Raw genomic sequence first — 20,633 nt, 5'->3', positions numbered from 1 at the left:
TTGGTCTATCAAGTGTCTGCAAGCGGGCAGTAATTATACAGAGGGGCATTAAAAGCTTGAAAACATCGGATGACCTGTCAGTCCGGGACACATGCAAACTGTAAATTCGGTGATTAATGTGACCTAGTATTGAATAACTGCCTCTTCTTCGTAACACTCCAGTACTCCAGAGACTGAGCGAGCTGGGTAGTTCAGGTACAATGTACGTGTCACGTTATGCTATGTGAGAAGATCGCCTAAAGTTTGGACCAGCATAGTTTGCTTGGAAAAAAGTACCCGCGGTGCGAACGTCAAGTAAAGACGCAATGTGTTAAAATGTCACTGAAATTACTGGCAGTAGAATAATGGCGAGTATCAGAAGTACCTTTCGTTCGATGGCAGTCACAAGGAAACACTGAAAAAACACATAATTGTGGAGTTTATTTCAGAAAATAGGAAACTTGAATGGGAACGAATCCCTTATCTGTGAGGGATTAAATGACACGAATGTGTTATATTATTGTGAAACGAAGGTTCATAGAACCAAGGAATGACGATTCAAGTAATAAATTATTAAAATAATGTTAGCAAGCACAATTCTCATACACATCAATGGATGGTTTTAGGACATGCGACAAATAACGGACAAACTATAATGTTATAAATATGGACTACATACGGATGAACCAGTAAAATAACTGATCTTGTTTCGTCAAAAGAATATACTGACACTTCTTTACATCATGTCGGTCCAATATGGACTCCTAGCTATGTGACCATTCGTAGCTACTCGTGTCATTCCGACAAGCTGGATGGCGTCTCGTACCCATCTCGTGGCCATGTTTACGACTGTCGCAAACGGGCATGGTGCTGAAAACAGCCTAATACCATTATCAAGGAAAGATAACTCTGAATTTCCAAACATGGCTCTTACTATATCCTACAACCCGTGTGAACCAATCTTCAGTGTTCACACCCATAATTGCCCGAAAACAGCTCCGCGGCTACAAGGAAACAGAGTTTGGTTTCTTGTACCCGATGACGCATGTGCCAACTCAAATGCGGATCAACAGCTTGCATGGAAGCTTTCTCTTCGGGAGGCTTAGCGTCCTGGCTTCAACGTCTGATATCCACTCGTCCAAACTGAGAATGGGAAACTTCCGACGTTGGTGACGAGTCACACTACGTCCAGGGTGAAGTCAACACTTAACTTACACGACGCCATCTTTTTTCTGTGATTCTCGTCGAACTCTCGACTTTCCTCGGGAGTGAACCAGTTGCGCCAGTCGCCGACTTCACCTGAATCAAAGGAGAGAAAAAAACATCATAGTGTGGAAAAAATAGCTGCAGATAATGAAATAATGCATAAACAAAACTGTCCTTTCATCAGCTCTCTTTCCGATGTGTGTTTACACCACAAGATCTACCCAGTCTACCCAGCCATTGTACAAAGCAGCCAAGGTATGGAAATGACGATCACCTTATTGTTAAAGCAACTGCTTACAATAGACGTGTAGGTTCTCCCCTTCACATAGAGCTATAAAATAGTGAAATATTTCTTTGTGTATATTGGACGATCTCATCGATATACATCCGGAACTCTTGAGTCATCTGGGCCCAGATTTTCGAAGATCTCTTAGAGCTAAGACTGTCGTAAGTGCCACACATTAACATAACTACCGACTATTTTAGCGCTAGGAGAACTTCGGAAATCTAGGTCCTGGGCATATTGTTTGCGACAAGTTACAAAACGTGCTGGGGTGTGACAAACAAGTGGTATGTGCGCAAGTATGTGTGTCCATGGGTGCACCAGTCCAGAGTAATAGCAGTGTTTAGTGCTATTCCTCTGAGATGAAACGCTGCAGTTTTAAAAGTCACGAATACCACTCTCAGACGCAGTAACTCTCACCACTCCATGTTAGATCCTCACAAGGACCAGCTAGACGTTGTACCAACAAGCCGATACCAGCGTTGGAAGTTAGCGTAGTGGAGTAGCCTAGTGCTTAAGGTGTTCTCATGCGTTCGATTTCCCACATCCTACGTGCTAATTATTTCGCGACAGTGACGCAGTCGCTCTGCTGTAAGGACGTAACGAACGACGCAACTATCCACGCAGTAATAATAACCAAAACCATGTTGGTTGCGTAAAATGAAATTTCATTAAAACTATTCAATCTTCCTCAGTATGTTCGAACTGACAAAACGAGTGAAAAAAAAAGTCTATATCGGCTTGAACGGAATGTGTCGGGGTGAATTCGTGGAATGTAGAAACAGCTTGGAGCGACTTGTTACGTCTAGGTGCCGGTTACCAACGTTTGTTTGTGGTGCCCGTGGCAGGTTTTAGAGCGTTCAGACAATACGGTCCTTTCATCTGACGGGACAGACATAATCACTCTGACATGGTGGTATCCATAACATGGCGGGTTTAAACTGCAGATTTAGGCGTGTTCCCATTGCTGCTGACAGACTACAGCTTTCATCACCAGCTCCATCCATCAACTCGATGTTATTGTTGTATTTGTTGCAAGGTCAACAGGGGGAGACGTCACTAAGTAAACTAGCCTGGGTTAGAAGGGACGGGGCGAAAATTGGTCGCATATTCGATAGAAAATTGTCCAAGTTAGTTTGATAAGTGAAGCGTAAAGGCGGAAACCAAAAACTGAAGATGAATTGCTTCTCCAGAAAAAAAATATTCTATTTAATTACTTTTAAAGCCGCGATGTATAACTAGCAGGTTTTTGAACATCGATTCGTCAAGGTGTACTGTTGAGGGAGATATCCTCTGGCGGACAGGTATGACAGGTGCCCGAAATGCCAATCAGGAACATCCACAAATAGTGTCGTGTCAGCTCTTTGACGGAAGTCAAATGATGAGTTATTTGTTTCATTTTTAACCGCTCGACATATTTCATGTTTCGTGTAAAAAGCTGACTAGACGACAGATACAGGTATAAATGGTGCATTTAGAGCACTCTTTTCTTTGTTTGCATTGAACTGTAGATGCACCTTTGTGCAATAAACTCCCTTTTCACATATTCTGTAGTAGAGACTGCCTTGTAAGCTTTTTATTACAGATATCTCCATGACAATAGCTACCCATTGCCGATCCTCTCTTTCTGTACGATCAACTAGGCACATCTTCATACAGCTGTATAAAACTCCACCTTTTTAATATGCTAACGAAAGAGTGTTGCTGCACTAGAATCTATGGCGGTGGTATGTACATGATTAAGGCAGGACCAGACATTCCAGTGACTAACAAAAGGATCATCATCAGTGTTTCCAGGCGCACAAATTTAGCAGTCATTATAACTACCTGGTGTCACGAGAGGGAGTCATGGACATAATTTTGGGAGTCAAATGCGCAGGTTTTCTGCCTCATGGGAAACACTGTTAACATCGATCTATGCATGCAGTTGTGATACCAGTATATACATCAACCATCTGATCAAGTGAGACAACTCTTACGGCAAACAAGGGTTGCTGAAGACCAGTTCTAAGACTTATCTTCACGGGGCCGCCAGAGAGAGAGTTCGGTGTCTTTGATTATTTACAAAGACGTGACAGTTTGTTGGAGGACAGATGGAAACGACCCACCAGGGTGGGTGTGATGGGGAAAGTATCAGACGTTTACCACTTGACACTCACCAGGGTGGGTGTTATGGGGAAAGTCTCAGACGTTTATCACTTGAAACCCGCCAGCATGAATGAGATGGGGAAAGCCTCAGGCCTTTCCCACTTGAAGCCCGCTAGCGTGGGTGGGATGGGGAAAATCTCAGATGTTTACCACTTGCAACCCGCCAGCATGGGTGTGATGGGGGAAGTCTCAGGCCTTTTCCACTTGAAACCCGCTAGCGTCAGTTTGTTGGAGGACAGATGGAAACGACCCGCCAGCATGGATGTGATGGGGAAAGTCTCAGACCATTTCCACTTGAAACCCGCCAGCGTGGGTGTGATGGGGAGAGTCTCAGACGTTTACCACTTGAAATCCGCCAGCATGGGTGTGATGGGGAAAGTCTCAGACGTTTACCACTTGAAACCCGCCACCGTGAGTGTGATGGGGAAAGTCTCAGACGTTTACCACTTGCAACCCGCCAGCATGGGTGTGATGGGGGAAATCTCGGACATTTACCACTTGAAGCCCGCTAGCGTGGGTGGGATGGGGAAAGTCTCAGACGTTTACCACTTGCAACCCGCCAGCATGGGTGTGATGGGGAACGTCTCAGACGTTTACCACTTGAAACCCGCTAGTGTCAGTTTGTTGGAGGACAGATGGAAACGACCCGCCAGCATGGATGTGATGGGGAAAGTCTCAGACCATTTCCACTTGAAACCCGTCAGCGTGGGTGTGATGACGCGAGTCACGAACGTTTAGAAGTTGAAATGCGCCAGCATGGATGTGATGGCGCAAGTCTCAGACGTCTATCACTTGAAACGCGCCAGCATGGGTGATATGACGCAGGTATACTTCACAGTTTATAATGACGCTCTTCTACCACTACCTCACCGTTCACTTGCAACGTGACGACCCGCCTGTATATTTCGGCCAGGTATACCACGACCTATTGGAACCCGTTACAAACTTATAGTACAATGGTATTAAAAACAACAACTTACATTTTACTCGCTTCTAATTGAATGATTCATTACAATCAGTCATAAAATGCGACTGTGAGATCATTGTCATAATTACATGATGAATTGCCATAACCCATTAACCTTTCGCTCTGTTATATGCGTTCGCGTTCTTCCTTGTTCAAGTGCGAACGATTACAGTGACATGAAAGAAGCGAACTCAAGCCGCGCTTATTGACAGTTCTTGTAAACGGCAAATAAACGGCAACGCCAGAACATGAATGTCCAGTCTCCATTATCCAGTGATGGACCACAATATCCAGTGACACGATAGCGCATTGACTGATTGTGTTGGAACTAAGAATGTTATAGGCTTAAGTGGGTATGACAGCAGAGATTCTACAGCATTTAAGTTTAGAGAACCGTTGTGAAATATGTGCATTTGAAGTGGGGTTATGGGGTCAGTTTTAACGTCTCGGTTCCAACCATTTGTTTGATGTTGTCTCAGCCTTTGATTGATAAATGTCTCTTGACGTAAGAGGAAACATATCTGTGATGATTTTATGAATGGATCAAACAATGATGACACCAGGTGTTCACGAAGAACTATGTAACTATGTTCTTACAGCCATTAACACAGTAATACGCCTGGCTTGTAAAGGTTATTCTTGTATACCGGGTTATACGGTTCCCGATGTACATGTATACGGTTCCAGACGTCACGATTCACACGGGCTGTAAGGAGTGTTGCGTCACACATTGTTGTAAATTCTTGAATGCTTCCTTGAGTATAGGAAAAATTATCGTTTGTAAATGGTGACATGTTTTACAGTATGCGATAATCCAGACACCGGATGATCTCATGTCTCAAAACCCCTTAACATTAGCATGGGTAAACTGAACTCCGTTTAGAAACATTTTTCACGTTTCATATTTCGGGAAAATGTGCATATCACAGACTCACCGACCTAATTCCACTATCCTAACGAGCATAGGACAAAATCCAGGACCAGCATCTTTGGTTGCGCTGGTCAGATAGTTTACCCGAGTTTTTTCCAAGGTATAATTCATTTATCTGTCTTTACGCCTGTTTATCACCAACGCGGCTTAGTCGCAAACGACTAATTTTATCAATACAGTTTATCAATACTTCGGTCAACTAAATGTTATAATTCTGTTGACGTAACGCCACTTAAGTTCACAGTAAATCTTTATCATCCGTTTAATCAGAAAATGCCATTATTTCTGAAAGCCATAATAGGTATAACATCGTTTTCAAAATGTAATTCTGTGTTGCCGGTAGAAGTGACCGCAATGAACCAAATTTAAAACTGAAGTTTGAGGTTTCATATCTTCAATCAGATCAGAATCCAGTAACTTCAAATACACGGTGAAGTATATTTTGAAATACAGAGCATGCGGTGCTTCTCATATGTAGATACATACATTCAAGACGGACCCCACGCATGATCGATGACCTGGCGGAAGATTTCTAGCCACATTTATGTGAAGACCTTTTGATGGATGCCCGTTTTTCTAATCTATAAATTGTTTGAAATATCAATCATTTTCCTCAACAACACGAAATCAAACAAGTTAATACAGAGGCACCCTTATGTCAATCGGAAATGGATTAATTACACGGTGTGGGGTTATGTGAGGTTACTAGAGCGTTGGAAAAACCCGTTTGCAAGTGCCATTAACACGAACCGGATGGGGTAAGTCGTTCTGTCATCGCGTGTCAATCCGTCTGACACTTTTTGTTCCAGTCTGGGTCTGAAGTGAGCCTAGATTGTACCCATACAGTTTAAACAAAAGGGATCCTCCAAACTAAATCTCGCTAACGGACTTTGGCAACGTCATCAAGTATGAGGCTATATGTACAACCTGTAGTGCAACTAATATTACTGGATAATTATAACACTGACAATGCCCCTACGGACGACATTAATATGCTTCTGAATAATAATATATTGCTAACTTAACAATTTAACACAATGAATCTACAACTTGGGAGAAATCACGGACGTTCAGATGTGAAATCCCAGTCAACGATATTGTAGTGGTCCTCTGCTTTGTTAACAGGCTTGCATGCCGAAAAGCTGGTGTTAGTGTAAATCCATGTGTCTTTATTGGAAATAAGCAGAGGTTGAAGATTCCGCGTTCGTATTGTAATTGATATAGCTGAGCCGAACAGAGTTAAAGAGTTCGCGATTTTTTATCTGTTTCAAATGAATTACGTTGTAGCAAAGTGAGAAAAAGTGTTATTTCACTTCATAATCAAAACAGATGTAAACAAACGAAAATCAACTTCGGAATAATGTGGTCCGAGCGAAACCTACCAGTCTTGGAAGGTTTGAAATGCTACAACTCCAGGATGATTTTATGAATCGATATATCGATTTCAAGTCTTCCCTTCGCTAGTATACAAATTATCTGTGTGGTGATGCTACAGATACAGCAGGAGATCCATTTCCGGGAACACGTGGTCCGCGGTTTAAATCCCAGCAAGGGATTCAGTACTTTCAAGGTGGCTACTTAGACGCCCAACGTTGGACTGAGCACGCTCGTGTTAAACTCGAGCAAGTCTCAGTATCGTACCAGGATTTTCGAAGCTCTCTTAGCGCTAAGATCAGATTGCCAGCCAGCTGACCTCTTCAGTCATGTGGACAAGGCGACTTCGGATCAGAAAGTTTAAAACGTTTAAAGTTTATCGTAGCAACATCATCGGTGATATTCAGTTCATATGATGCTGATACCTATATTACTTATGGCATCTGTTTCGGAATGGTCAAGAGACGTTTCCAGGTTTTGACGTTCTGTTTTTACTAGCATAACGTCTCCCGTGAAACGTCTGTAAAACCAGTGACTACCCTTGCGGTTTCTGGTGGTAATAATTCAAATCGATATTCTAAACTCAGATATTCTAAGTGTAATCAAATACAAGAGCCCTATGTATATTCTTGATAACGCTGGCCTCTTCATTTTTACACGAACTGAGTAATCTCAATGAAAATACCGAGGCCGGTCATACAATAAAGTAAATTTGATTATTCTATTCAATACCATGATGGGTACCACAGATGATATTAAACACTTTTTATTTCCTGGAAAAGAATTTAATCAGTAAATGTTTGTGACAGGAGCAAATTACTTCAATTTTAGCCAGGTATGTGTCCAGTCATTAAGTGCAGCATGAGCTGCAACTATAAATCATCGCGGTAGCCATTATAGCAGGTTCGATTTCCCCCTTGGATCCAGTGTGCGTGTGAAGTCCAGTTATGGTGTCCCTTGCCGTGATATTGCTCGAACGTTGCTAAAAGCAGCCTAAACTTGAACGCACTCACTCTACAGACGGACCTAGATGTTTGTACCAATGTTTATATAAAGGAGCTGATAAGACCTACCTTTCCTATATACGGAGCTGATGAGGCCGCCGTCTCGCCACTTGTCTTTACACTCTGTCTTCTTTCCCTTCATGTTTTCAAAGGTGCAGGCATTTGCGATGTCCTCTATCGTCTGCTCCCCCGGGTTCTGGCGAAGAAAGCCCGCCACTCGCCTCACTTGCCCATATAGGTCCTAATACAGAAAACGTAGGAACTAGGAACTGTCTCGAAACGTTGTGACCTTGTATAATAAAGAAGTTGAACCATAAAGCATATTTAGTTTAGGAATATGTGTTTTAGCAATCAAATGAGATACAAAAAATCGCTGACATAATAGCTTGCACATACTCCAACTCTGCACCTCAGGTTTAGTACGCGATTGAATACGTTGCTGTCGATTCCTAAAACTGAGTCGACATTGTATCGTTGCTAACACGTATATACTGAGTCAAAAAAGGAACTTTACAAAATGTATTTTTTTAACAATAATGAATAATTGTTCTCTGGTGATATATCTATGTATCCGAAATGGGATTCCTATCTTTCGACCCTAGCAAAACCCATTCAAACCCGTCCATTCGTCGTGCAAATGACTTTAGTGCCAAATCAGGTTTTGCATGTGCAGTCGATCACGTGATCTTCTCATCGAAGTTTTCTTCATTTGCACGTGTTTGCACTGGCCTCAAGAATTGGAAAAAAACACTTTAAAACCACAGTTTTAACGGTACTTGAAATGCGACGATTGCCAAAAGTTGGCGCCGTTGGTATGTTGCAAGCGGGAAGATCAGTTGTTGACGTCGCAAGAGCAATGGGATGCAGCCGTCGTACTGTGTATGACTTGCGAGGTCGTCTACAACAAACTGGCACCACTTCTGATCGCCCAACGTCGGGTCGTCCACGTGTGGCGTCACGTGCAGAAGACCGTCAAATCGTCCTATGGCACCTACGCGACAGATTTCTGCCGGCTACACGGACCATGGTTGTGATGTTTAGAGGTCGACTGTCCTCACAGACCATTCGAAATCGGTTGCGGGCTACCAATCTCCATTCTCGAAGTCCATATTGTGACTTGTCATTTTGTATACCCATGTTTTGAACGGCGGTGCAGCCAAATGGAACTGATTGTGGCACTGTCAGTGTATCTTCATTCTCGCTGTTGGAGAAGAAATCGTGATTCTTCACTAAGCGAGACTCGGTGCCAGCTTCTCGAGTCCATGCAATACAGGGACAACTACTGATCTCACAGCCGATTCCTGATTCCTAATTAGCCCGATATCTTTCTTCAGAAAAGGACTTGGACTGTAGTCTCTACGACATCACAGTCTAAGTAAACTTATCCTCAGTACCTTTCGTTGCCCTCCACTACTGAGTCTAACAAAACCTTATGGGAGGTCGCATCAGGTAACCTTTGAGAATGTCCAGAACACAGCTTACCAAATCGCGAAAGTGGACATTCGCACATACCTTCTGAACTTTTTATCTCGAAAAGGTTCGTACCCGAACGATTCCGAATGCTATTTAGCATACGCTCGCTTCCGGATGATGCACACGGCGTATGTACAACCATGACAACGGTGAGTAAACAGTCGCTGAAAATAGTGTTTTGGCAATATTTAAGGATATTATCTTGCGGAAATATTAGCTAATGGTAACCATGTCAACAGACACCCCAACGCGCATATACTGCAGGTCAAATAACTGTGTTATATACAGATTTTTGTTTCTGGAGAGATCTGTGTCAGTGACCTGAATATTTTGAAAGCCCTTCGATCCCTAAATAGTAGCCGTTGTCTGATTGGTTAAATCTATTTAACCGTCTCGCGTTTGATTGGACGGCCATTTGTCGGGCAAAGGTTACCTGACGCGACCTTCTACTAGGTTTTGTTAGACTCAGTGGTGGAGTGTAACGAAATGCACTGAGACGAAGTTTACTTAGACTGTACGACATCAGCAAACCGACGAAGAAGACGAAAGACCCGTATGTGGAGATCTTATGGGCGCGTGTTTTGGCCATCGAAAAACGTACGACAGAATTCAATCTGATGTTTCACTGTACTTTTCAGTGATTGTCACTGCAGATGAACACAACATGCACGTGCAAGTCTGCTCTTAAATTCCGTTTCCTGACATCTTACTGCAGGCTTGAAGAAATGTATAAACCAGTTGCATTTGAGCACACCACGTTAATTAATATCTAAAATTTGCTTTTGTGTCGAAGGTTTATGATTGTACGTCGTCAAATTTTCTCATTAACTCCTATTCATGTTGTATAGGGATTTGTTTTTCTTTAGTGGTTGTTTTTGTTCATGGGTGTATAACCTGACTCAGATATGCAGAAAATAAACCCGTTTCAGTTGCCTGAATGTAAGTAAGAATTAATTTTTACTAACTTTATCCCTCTGGTTGTACTTTATGTAACAGAATACTTAAATACGAATTAATATTCATGAGATCAGCATTACTTCAGCTGTTCCAGCTGAGCTTGTGGGCGAATATATTTATATATCCAAGTTGCAATAAACATACGTGAATCACTGTCAAATACATTCTTTTTAACTAAAAATATTTTGTCATACAAATAAATTGAACCAAAATAACAACTCGTGTTTCCATATCAGCAGTACGTCATGTTTGTTTGCAGATATGTCTTCAACTGTGATATAAATAGCTCAAGACATGACGTTGACGTCACAGATATATCCGTGCGTTCATGTCACTCTTTCCCGCGGTCGTGTTTCATCGCAGTTGCTGACATCGTGAATAAGCAATACTTCGTAGTGGGATGTCTCAACTACCGCAAGTCATCACCTAGCCTGGCAGAACCAGTACGTGACATCAGTGACTGAGATCAAATCTATCTGGGATATGATGAACATGATTGCATGTAAACCGGAAAATTACCCATGTTGCCTCGGGTAGAACCTCAGTATATTTTATCATTTACTTGTTTGCGATTGGATGATAGACATATGAACTCACCACGTCCGGCTCCTGTTTTAGTTTTGTTAAAGAAAAAGAGAAGAATTGACTTTTTCCCTACACTTTGATTTTTTTTTCACTCACTTTCCTTTCCATTAAGAACCCAAAAACCACAATTCATTATACATTGTATAATTCTTATATACTGGGAAAAGTAAGAATCTTACCCTTTTCATATCTTCATATTTGACTATTAAGATGTTTGGATTTCCGAACGCAGCTTGGGTCCATGTGGTCACGTGATCATACCAGTCTCCGTAATATACTGAAAACAAGGTGGACATTTTCAGCGACTGATTTTACTATCTGGCATTGATGAGCTCAGTTAAGGAGATAAACTTATCCACGCCTGAGACAGCTGACTGAAAATTACCACGCTCTTGATGAGGAATTCGCAGCCACGTGTCAGCGACATATACACCGACAATCGGGTTTTGTTTTTACATATTTAAGCCACAATGTGTGTAACAGTCTGGAAACAACCTCAGTTCAGAGGGACACTTGAAAGTAAGTGAATGTTGAGTTCCTTTGCAAATACCGAGTTAGAAGGGTAATTGTGCTCGTTGGGACCAAGGCATTATATCGATAGATATTCGAAATATCGAGACATCCGTATCGAGTTAAAAGAGCTTGAATAATGATAAATTATGAAAGAATATGCCAGTACCGAGATCGTACATCGACTCAACGGAGATATCGAGTTGTCAGAGTTCGACACGGTGCTCAGCTTTGCTCAACTGAATGGCATCCTCCTGTATTCGATCATAAATAACTTGAAAATGATGTTAATTTATCCGACCTGACAATAACATTTTACATCTGTCTGTACCTTCATTTATCTTACTGGCCAATTTCAGTAAATCCCCACATCATCCTCTTTCGATTGAAGGCACGTCTTAAAATACATGTGTTCTACAAAATACAGCTCTGGTGACGCCGAGAGGGGACTTTTCTAAGTTGGATAACTTGTGCCCAATCCTTTTCTTGAATGACTAGAATATTTTTCAATCAGAATTGGGCTCCTGGGTGAAATTTGAGCCTTTTAGCCGCTTACCTTTACCTTGCAACAGGAGGTGCAGGTACTCGCTAAAGGATATGCGCCGGAAGTCGTCTGTTACTGACGAGAGGTGGTTGTAGGCGGACACACATACATCTTTTGGATTTCTAACAACATAAATAATCTTGATTCCTTTCTGGAACATGGAATAGGGGACGTGCTTGCGGGGAAGATGCGACACGAGAATCCGTCGAGATTTTGACATCAAGAAAGGAGAGTCCAGGCTCTCAAAGTCAATGAGAAACTTCTCCATGAACTCCGTGGCAAACTGGGCCTTGCCTTTCAGGATCATCTGAACAACTTCCCACATCCAGTGATTGCCTGTAAGGTCAAAGTTGAACTCAATATATCGATGACATGTAAGGAAGAACCATATGAGAAGCAACTTGATGGATGGTTACTTATAAAGTCTACATCAAATGGGAAGAAACCTGCTAATGACAGAACAACTCCAAGTACAACCATGATAATTCGTACAACCTAATTTGTAACGCTGAACGTACATTTACTTCGGTCTATTACAAAATGACGGCCGTCCGTAAGTAATTGTGTATGAACCAGAGAATGCAGTTATTGGTATAAGAGTAAATCGTGTTTAATGCCGGTTTGAACTGTTTTCCACGAATCATACAGTCATCCGATTACGACAAGCAAGAATGCATGGCTGAAGTCCAAGCCTAATACGGAATGTTGAGTGTATAATGAACGTTTTCAGTAGAAACGTTCTGAAAGCATTGCTTTAGGGATAAACTGACACACGAAGTTTCGAGAATCTGTGTGTACGTTTATTGCAATATTGAGGTATTAAATTTAAATCATACACAGGATACTGTGGTTCTTGTGAAACTAGGCACAGAAAACTGATTTTCCTGTTGCCATCCCTGGTGGAGACTACTTAAGGGCTGTTAGTGTTATCACGGCGGCTTGGGATCAGTCGAGTTTAGGTCAAGCAAAGCAGTTGTTGAGAGCACGATTCGCCGTCATACGATGATACATCCAGTCTGCTTACATGTTGTAACGCCCACCAATAGTTGCCACCCTTAAGACCGGCATTGTGTCTTGTAACTACTTCTGTAACTATCTCTTTAACGTTATTTTTTTTCCCATGATCTAGCATTCGCATTCTTAAATATAACATACATTTATATTAAATTTTGTAAATATTCCAGTATTTCTAGATACAGATGTGTTGACTACGTGGACAATATGACAATGGAAAGCAATAATTATTTTAAATGAAGGATTGAAGTCACGTCTTCAAATGCAAATTCAAAAATCCAGCTCAGGTGACGTGACGGATTGTGACAGCTTTTAGCAGCTTGACACTGATGGGCATGTAGGTGGCATGACATTCACACTGTCACAATAACATGCAGCGATGACGGACATTTCGTGAAAGCGTGGCCGTGGGTTTTAAGAGCTGTAAAATATCTATGACGTTATATGTTTAACATATCAATTCTATAAACCCTGGTAGACACGAACGCCATAATTACACTACACCCGGATTGTATATCAGCTCAAAAATAACTTGCACGCGTACCCACCCTGACCATTCTCACATGTAAACAATACGTGCACTTGTCCGGTTTCTTTCCTCCCATTTGTACATGAATGATGTCGACAGTTTACATTCACCGAGTCCTTCCTTTGTCTTGCAACATGCACGTGGTGGGCCGCTCCTGACAGTGGGGTCATGCCGGTAGACTGTCTAATACCGCAGTTATTCTTTATATATAACAACGTTATCCACCCACCTGTGCTTCACGCGTGCTGTATTCGGAAATATAGACCAGTAAGGCGGACGTTACTATGTGACGATGTTCTTTTTGTTCCTTTCGTGTTTTAAAATCGTTTAGGATCAAGTTTACTCGAATATATATTGCATAGATTCATGTATGGCTTGTATTCATAACTTGACATACCCTTTCTCACCTACAATATGTTCTTTCGTTCAGGCGTGTTTTTGTCGCAGCTTTTGGGAACAATTCGATAATCTGTTAAACGATTCGGATTAAGACATCTCGATTCAGTTTCACAGTACACCTCATCTGTTTCCCGCTGTCTTGACCCGGATGTTTCAGTTTCCAGATCTGCAAGTGTCGTTGTAGGCGGGACATCTACACGTACGTTATACATCGCATTTAATAACATGCAGATTCAGTTCCATATCACGTTTAAATAGACCTGTCCCCGTATCCCAGTTACGTATGCTCATGGTGTCAACCACCGGGTTATCTGCACCAGGCTCGAAAACTGGGAAACACTATGCCACACAGACGGAATATTGCTGAGTGCGCCGAATTAACTAGAAACTCAAGGGAATATTTTCTGAGAATTTGTAATGAGCATCCTTTTTATTGAAGAAAAACATCCATACGAAATTAGGTGCTACGATTCGAGTGCATATAATTGTTGAACTGGCAACAAAATGACAGATAAACGAAATTACACTATTGCAGGCACACGACATCGGCAATAGGCGAAAAGCCTTTTTATAATTGAATCGGATTTATTTCATTACATTCTGACAATATGAAATATCCCCCTTAAAGCAGAGTCATGATCCCAAGTGTTCACTTAAGGGTTAACGTCTGTCTGACCGGCGGCACCCGTCACAAAAACATAAAATTAACAAAACAATTGTTCATCTGAAAAAAAAACAACCACGGGTACATTTTGTTCAAATGAAAAAAGGGAATTGCTTCATCAAACTGGAAATACCATCCACATTAAGGAATCTGACACGATACACAGTAGAATCTCGAGAAGTGTAGTGTGTGCACTACAGTGTACGGCGTTACTAGATGAACACAGCACAGCGGTTTTTGGCGTCGTGTGAGAGTTAATGTGAGCTATAAATCTAATTATGTAATCCTTGGGTTGCAATAAGTGCCTACTTGACCTACTGACGGCATACCTTCCGCATGGACGGTCTGGATCTGATTGTGATGGTGATGATGATTTATACAAGTATCATCATCATGAATAGCATTATTCTACTAAGATAAACTTATGATCTATCACTGTTCTTAATAAACCTGTAGTTAACCGGCGACTTTGTAAGAATTGCAACGCTCATGCGGCAAAAAGTGAGTCGGTTGGTAAAGACATCGGTCCAAGCTCTACTCTGCTACCTACCCTTATACCTGTCTCCCAATTTGTCTACCATATAAAATATAATAGACATGTGTACATAGCATATTCACCATATACATACAATTTTCACCTAGTATAATTGAGATATACTGTACCAGGTTATATTTTACTCTTAACAAGGAATGATTGGCGGTAGCTGAAACACGCGCGCTGTCAGAGAGTTTATATTCTCCAAAGCAGAGGGTCTTAACGGACAATATTTCCGACAATCAATATTGGATGAATCGCCTACCTGACTTGGGGTAGCCACAGATCCAGACATCATCAGGCTCGCAGCGAAAGTTCCTGACATTCTTCAAGTGATTGCTGTAGTCTGGCAGAGGGGGGTATAACACGCCATCTTTCTGGAGGTAATAAATCGGCTGACCCTTAATTGTTCTCATTAGGACAAGTTTCTCACCTGTTCCCATTAGCAATCAGATGTAATTAAGTCCAGGTGATATTCATATCACGCGAAATACATTAGCAGCTCCAGACTTCGTGGAATGGATATATCACAGTGAAGAATGAAAACCATGAAAAATATTGATCTATAATCAATACTGATGGCTAAAATCAATTATCTGATTATTCTGTACTTGTCAGTGAAGACTCGGTAGACTGGTTGTAACGTGTATCGCGACTAGTATGTACGTATATAAGTAGATATAAGTGATATACACAAGACATACGTCATAAATCCAAAGGAAATTATGACCACAATTAGGCTCGTAGACAGTTCAGGAAAGTCCTATGACATTATACAGGATATATCCAGCCTTTAGCATCAAGCGTTGGTTTAGATGGAGTATTGTGTTGGTTATGTTGATTCAGACAAAACTGACGTTTTATATGCCTTCTTTTCACGGTTGACCGGCTTAACGCCTGGCTCGGGGCAACTTCAGGTCCACAATGCATCGCGGGGGAAAACCTTGACTTCTTGTGCAAGTGGTCCGGGTGAAATACGCAGGACTGCTCACAATCTGGTCCCACTGGAAACAAATGAGAGGTATTTTACCTCCTGCGTCTGACACGTTTTTTAAATGATGATTTTGGTTTTATGAGAATGGTGATACTTGAAGATAGTGGTTGGCATATATAATTGTAAGTCTATACGAGGTATTTACGTTGTGTTTATTATCTTCAGTCGTGACTGGTTATACGTGACGAGAAGATTAACCCATCCCTTGTAAAGTATGTGGTAAAACCATTATCTACGTAGCAGACATAAATAGAAAAATAAACAAGTCATGCTCATTGTGCGTTTTAATATTTTCACATCTTAAATATAATTATTGCTGAATTATTGACTCGTGTAATGTTTCGTTATGTCCTGAGTCTGACACATTATATACATGTACCAGATCTACAGTGACCACAGCTTTTCGGGAGCAGTATGGTAGCCTAGTGGTTAACGCGTTTCCTCGTCGCGCCAAAGACAAATCACCCCTAACCTATTTCTGGTGTCCCCGCCGTGATGTTGCTGGAATATTGATAAAAGCGAGGTAAAAACATACTCACTTACTCATGATGTATTTTATCGCGTCCTTTAGCTCTTCTGCTAAACTTCCTCGATTAACCAGTGTGTCAAAGCAGAACGGATAAATACACTGGATAATCGAGGGTGGTATTAAGGGCGTCAGTCAGAAACAGTAAAGAAGATTGGCGTATACGTCTCTCGGAAGATCACATTGATCTGCTACAACCATGCATACATACACTGCAGGCTGGCGTTGGATCTGGAGTTCATGCCATGGAGGCGTATATTCTAGGATTTACGGTAGTACGTGTTTTCATGACCTGTGGCGAAATGTGCACATGTAATATTCGTCGCATATGTAAAGTGAGTAATCATAGCAAATTAATGGGAATGGCTCAACATACATGCCATAGTATGATGCATGAACCCCCCAAGTGTCCCTTCAGGTGAGAGTGAGGTCATGGGTGACCAATCAAATGGATATAACGTTTTACGACACACGTATGTCGTACGGATTTAGTATCTTACAACCTGTACCATGTGTGAAATAAATCTAAATACGAACTAGATTAAGCGTAGCTACTCTTTTGATTCAGGTTCTGATAATCAGCACACAAAATAAGTCGTATTTTTCATCCATTTGAGAATTCAGGGGTGCAAACTTTTGGTGCACCCTTTGCTCGCAGTCAGATATTGCTGCATTCCAACGTCGCTGAAAGTTGCTCATGGTATCAATCACTGGTTTGTCTGGTAAGACTCGATTTTTTGAAGGTTGACATAGTATAACCAGGATGTTTGCCATATGATATATAAAATGTTCCTGTCATCCCGACGATTCAGATAATTTCCAAGGATGAAAGTACAATATATTATTTCATTTGCGAAAAATGTACTTTGTTGGCCTCCTTCGTGTCCGTTGTTTGAAATACAGTGCACAAAACAGCATCTAGTGAGAAGACATGAAGACATCCCGAGAAACATTTTTTTAATGCAGACTTAGAATACTTAATTTCCATATTTAGCCGTAGGGTATGTTATTCGGTTTGACATCTCGGTCTCATGAAATCCAACGTGATCTTGACAGTTCACGTGTATGTTTTCACAATAGACTTAGATATGCACGTGCACGTCTCGGGATGTTGTTTTATTGCACCTTCTCCACAGTGTAATAGAAGGCTATCATCTGTTTGTTGTTTTGTTAACCACACTAAGCAATGCTCCCTCTATACCCTCACACACAAAAAAACGCATTATGCAAATGTAACCTTCTAACATAGACGTGAGATAACACATGTAATTCTTGACCAGTCGCAGCCAAATTTCTCAGTATAAAAGATCAAATGTCTGTTAACATCTTCAGCTCATATATAGTTCAATGAGTGAAGGTGTCCGATCCCAGTTGGGCGTTGTCTTTTGTTGTGGCCACTTTGTAAGCCCCCACAACAGCTCTGCGCCGACTCGGTATGGACTGAATTCGACCTTTTGGAAGTCTGCCCCATTATAAGTTCCTCTTGCAATGCATGCGAAAGTTGATCTAACGTCTTGGACGCCGATTGACGTTCACGTCCACAATGTCATCACACATATGCTGTATGGGATTTTGGAAGCACTATTATGTACTCATTCGGAAGATACTGAATTGTGGAATTTTTGGGTCTTCTGACCTGAAGTGCAGCTTCTCGTAAATGATTGCGAATGATTTGCGCCGACATCCTCCCCAATTCTGGCACTACACCAGCAGTTGTAGTTGCTGTGCCAGTTCGATTCCGTATGTGAAATACCCGGTACCTGTATACCTATCCTGGTATTCCGAGATCTGCCACTTCTTGGTAGATCTTGGTTTTCTATGTCGGTCTCATAAACGACTGATGTTGTATATTCTGGTGAACACTGAAGTCACGTGCAACCGCAGATTGAAACTCCCATGCAAAGTCCCATGCAATTTAGCTAAGAAATGCCAAGGTAGGCCTTACAGGTGATGTCCTTACTCACGATTCCTTGGTGTCATCTTTGTGTGCGGACTCTTTCAATGTTGTCACATTCTCTATAGTGTAACGTACACAACCCTGTACTCTTAAACGAACTCACGATTCCGTTGGTAGATGACCAGATGACTATGTGCCCCAGTCCACCCAGCTGTGAATGAGTATCTCTTACATGAACCCGGTGCGAAAAGTGGCAGCAAGAGTTGTGTGATCCCCGAGGAGTTGAGACTAATATCCAGTGATTGAGGGAGCGCCTTTGAGCAGATGAGATGGATATCGGCGCTATACAATTTTTAGTATGAAATGATTCGAACTACTTTTTCATATTGCGAACTACTTTTTCACTTTGACGTTTATGAGCTAGTTGACACTTGAGCATTAAAGAGCATTAAAGTTTCCGAATTCGCGTTTTTGTGCTGTCCATTCATTCCATGTAAACAAACCTGCATTACATTGGCGAAATCAAAACGATCAATCGCTAATTTTGAAAGATATTTGTAATTTCACATATTGATACCAACTATGCGTTTATTTGTTGTGAGGGTATATGTGAAAGTCATTTTATTTTAAGCGTTTAAGCCGATAGGTTGCAAAGCTTTATACTTAAATTACTGAGGGCTTGTTCAATCTTTATAGCAGCAATCTAAATGAATAAAATAATGGTAGCCAGGCCCACGGTTGGTCTGTAAATACAGGAGTCTGAACCTGACATTCAAGTGACTGACAGCATGAGCATATACTTAGTCGCCACGTAGAATAATCAGTGGTTGCTGAAGAATTAAGACTATCAGCTAGTTATGAAATTAAGATATGTTACAGAAAATAAACAGTTTATAAGAAAAAAAGATATAATGTAACGAAGAGACTATCTAGACTTGCCACATTTTCTAGACTTACATGGACTTTCTTGATATGTTTGTTCCAGGGTCTGTATAACAGGCTGCTGAAGAGATTTCTAACCAGAGCCTTCATGGGATATCAATATTAATTTAACAAGATTGTGTAAATAGAATATTAAGCATAAACGCGGAATTACACGTGGAAGGAGTCGTTCTGGTCGTGGCTTGAATCCATATCGCTAGTGGTGAAGCTCTGGTTTCTGTAGATAATTCCTCAACGAATTGTCTTCCGTTTCAATAGAAAGAAGAACAATTCTTTACTGCAACAAAAAATCTCGAATGCTTTCAGTCTAAATAAGTTTTGTTTAAAAAATGATTTAATTCTAGCCAGTCACGACTATTGTGTGTCGCATGGGCACACGGATGTGTGCGTGTGTTTGTTTTGTCGATTCTCGAGGGTGGCAAGCCCCATATCTTTATCCGGCCTACCACTTGCAATGGCATCTTATCCGGCCTACCTCTTGCAATGGCATCTTATCCGGCCTACCACTTGCAATGGCATCTTATCCGGCCTACCACTTGCACTGGCATCTTTTCCGGCCTACCACTTGCACCGGCATCCTTTCCGGCCTACCACTTGCAATGGCATCTTATCCGGCGTACCACTTGCACTGGCATCTTATCCGGCCTACCACTTGCACTGGCATCTTATCCGGCCTACCACTTGCAATGGCATCTTATCCGGCCTACCACTTGCAATGGCATCTTATCCGGCCTACCACTTGCAATGGCATCTTTTCCGGCCTACCACTTGCACTGGCATGTTATCCGGCGTACCACTTGCACTGGCATCTTATCCGGCCTACCACTTGCAATGGCATCTTATCCGGCCTACCACTTGCAATGGCATCTTATCCGGCCTACCACTTGCAATGGCATCTTATCCGGCCTACCACTTGCAATGGCATCTTATCCGGCCTACCACTTGCACTGGCATCTTATCCGGCCTACCACTTGCAATGGCATCTTATCCGGCCTACCACTTGCACTGGCATCTTTTCCGGCCTACCGCTTGCAATGGCATCTTTTCCGGCCTACCACATGCAGTGGCATCTTTTCCGGCCTACCACTTGCAATGGCATCTTATCCGGCCTACCGCTTGCAATGGCATCTTATCCGGCCTACCACTTGCAATGGCATCTTATCCGGCCTACC

The 20,633-nt window shown here is 41.8% G+C and overlaps 1 protein-coding gene across 1 annotated transcript; it reads right to left on the bottom strand.

The window, feature by feature from the left end:
- Positions 1 to 401: 401 nt before the first annotated feature.
- LOC137286799 (sulfotransferase 1E1-like) lies at positions 402 to 15,938 on the bottom strand. The gene is made up of 5 exons (XM_067818799.1): positions 15,368 to 15,938; positions 11,974 to 12,297; positions 11,087 to 11,184; positions 7,962 to 8,133; positions 402 to 1,278 (listed from the first exon to the last, which is right to left on the bottom strand). The coding sequence occupies exons 1-5, from the start codon at positions 15,543 to 15,545 to the stop codon at positions 1,157 to 1,159; spliced, it is 894 nt and encodes a 297-aa protein (XP_067674900.1). The 5' UTR covers positions 15,546 to 15,938; the 3' UTR covers positions 402 to 1,156.
- Between the last annotated feature and the right edge of the window lie 4,695 nt (positions 15,939 to 20,633).

This window comes from Haliotis asinina, chromosome 6 (assembly GCF_037392515.1).
Source record: "Haliotis asinina isolate JCU_RB_2024 chromosome 6, JCU_Hal_asi_v2, whole genome shotgun sequence".
Taxonomy (NCBI): domain Eukaryota; kingdom Metazoa; phylum Mollusca; class Gastropoda; order Lepetellida; family Haliotidae; genus Haliotis; species Haliotis asinina.
This window is presented reverse-complemented; position numbering and strand designations above follow the sequence as displayed.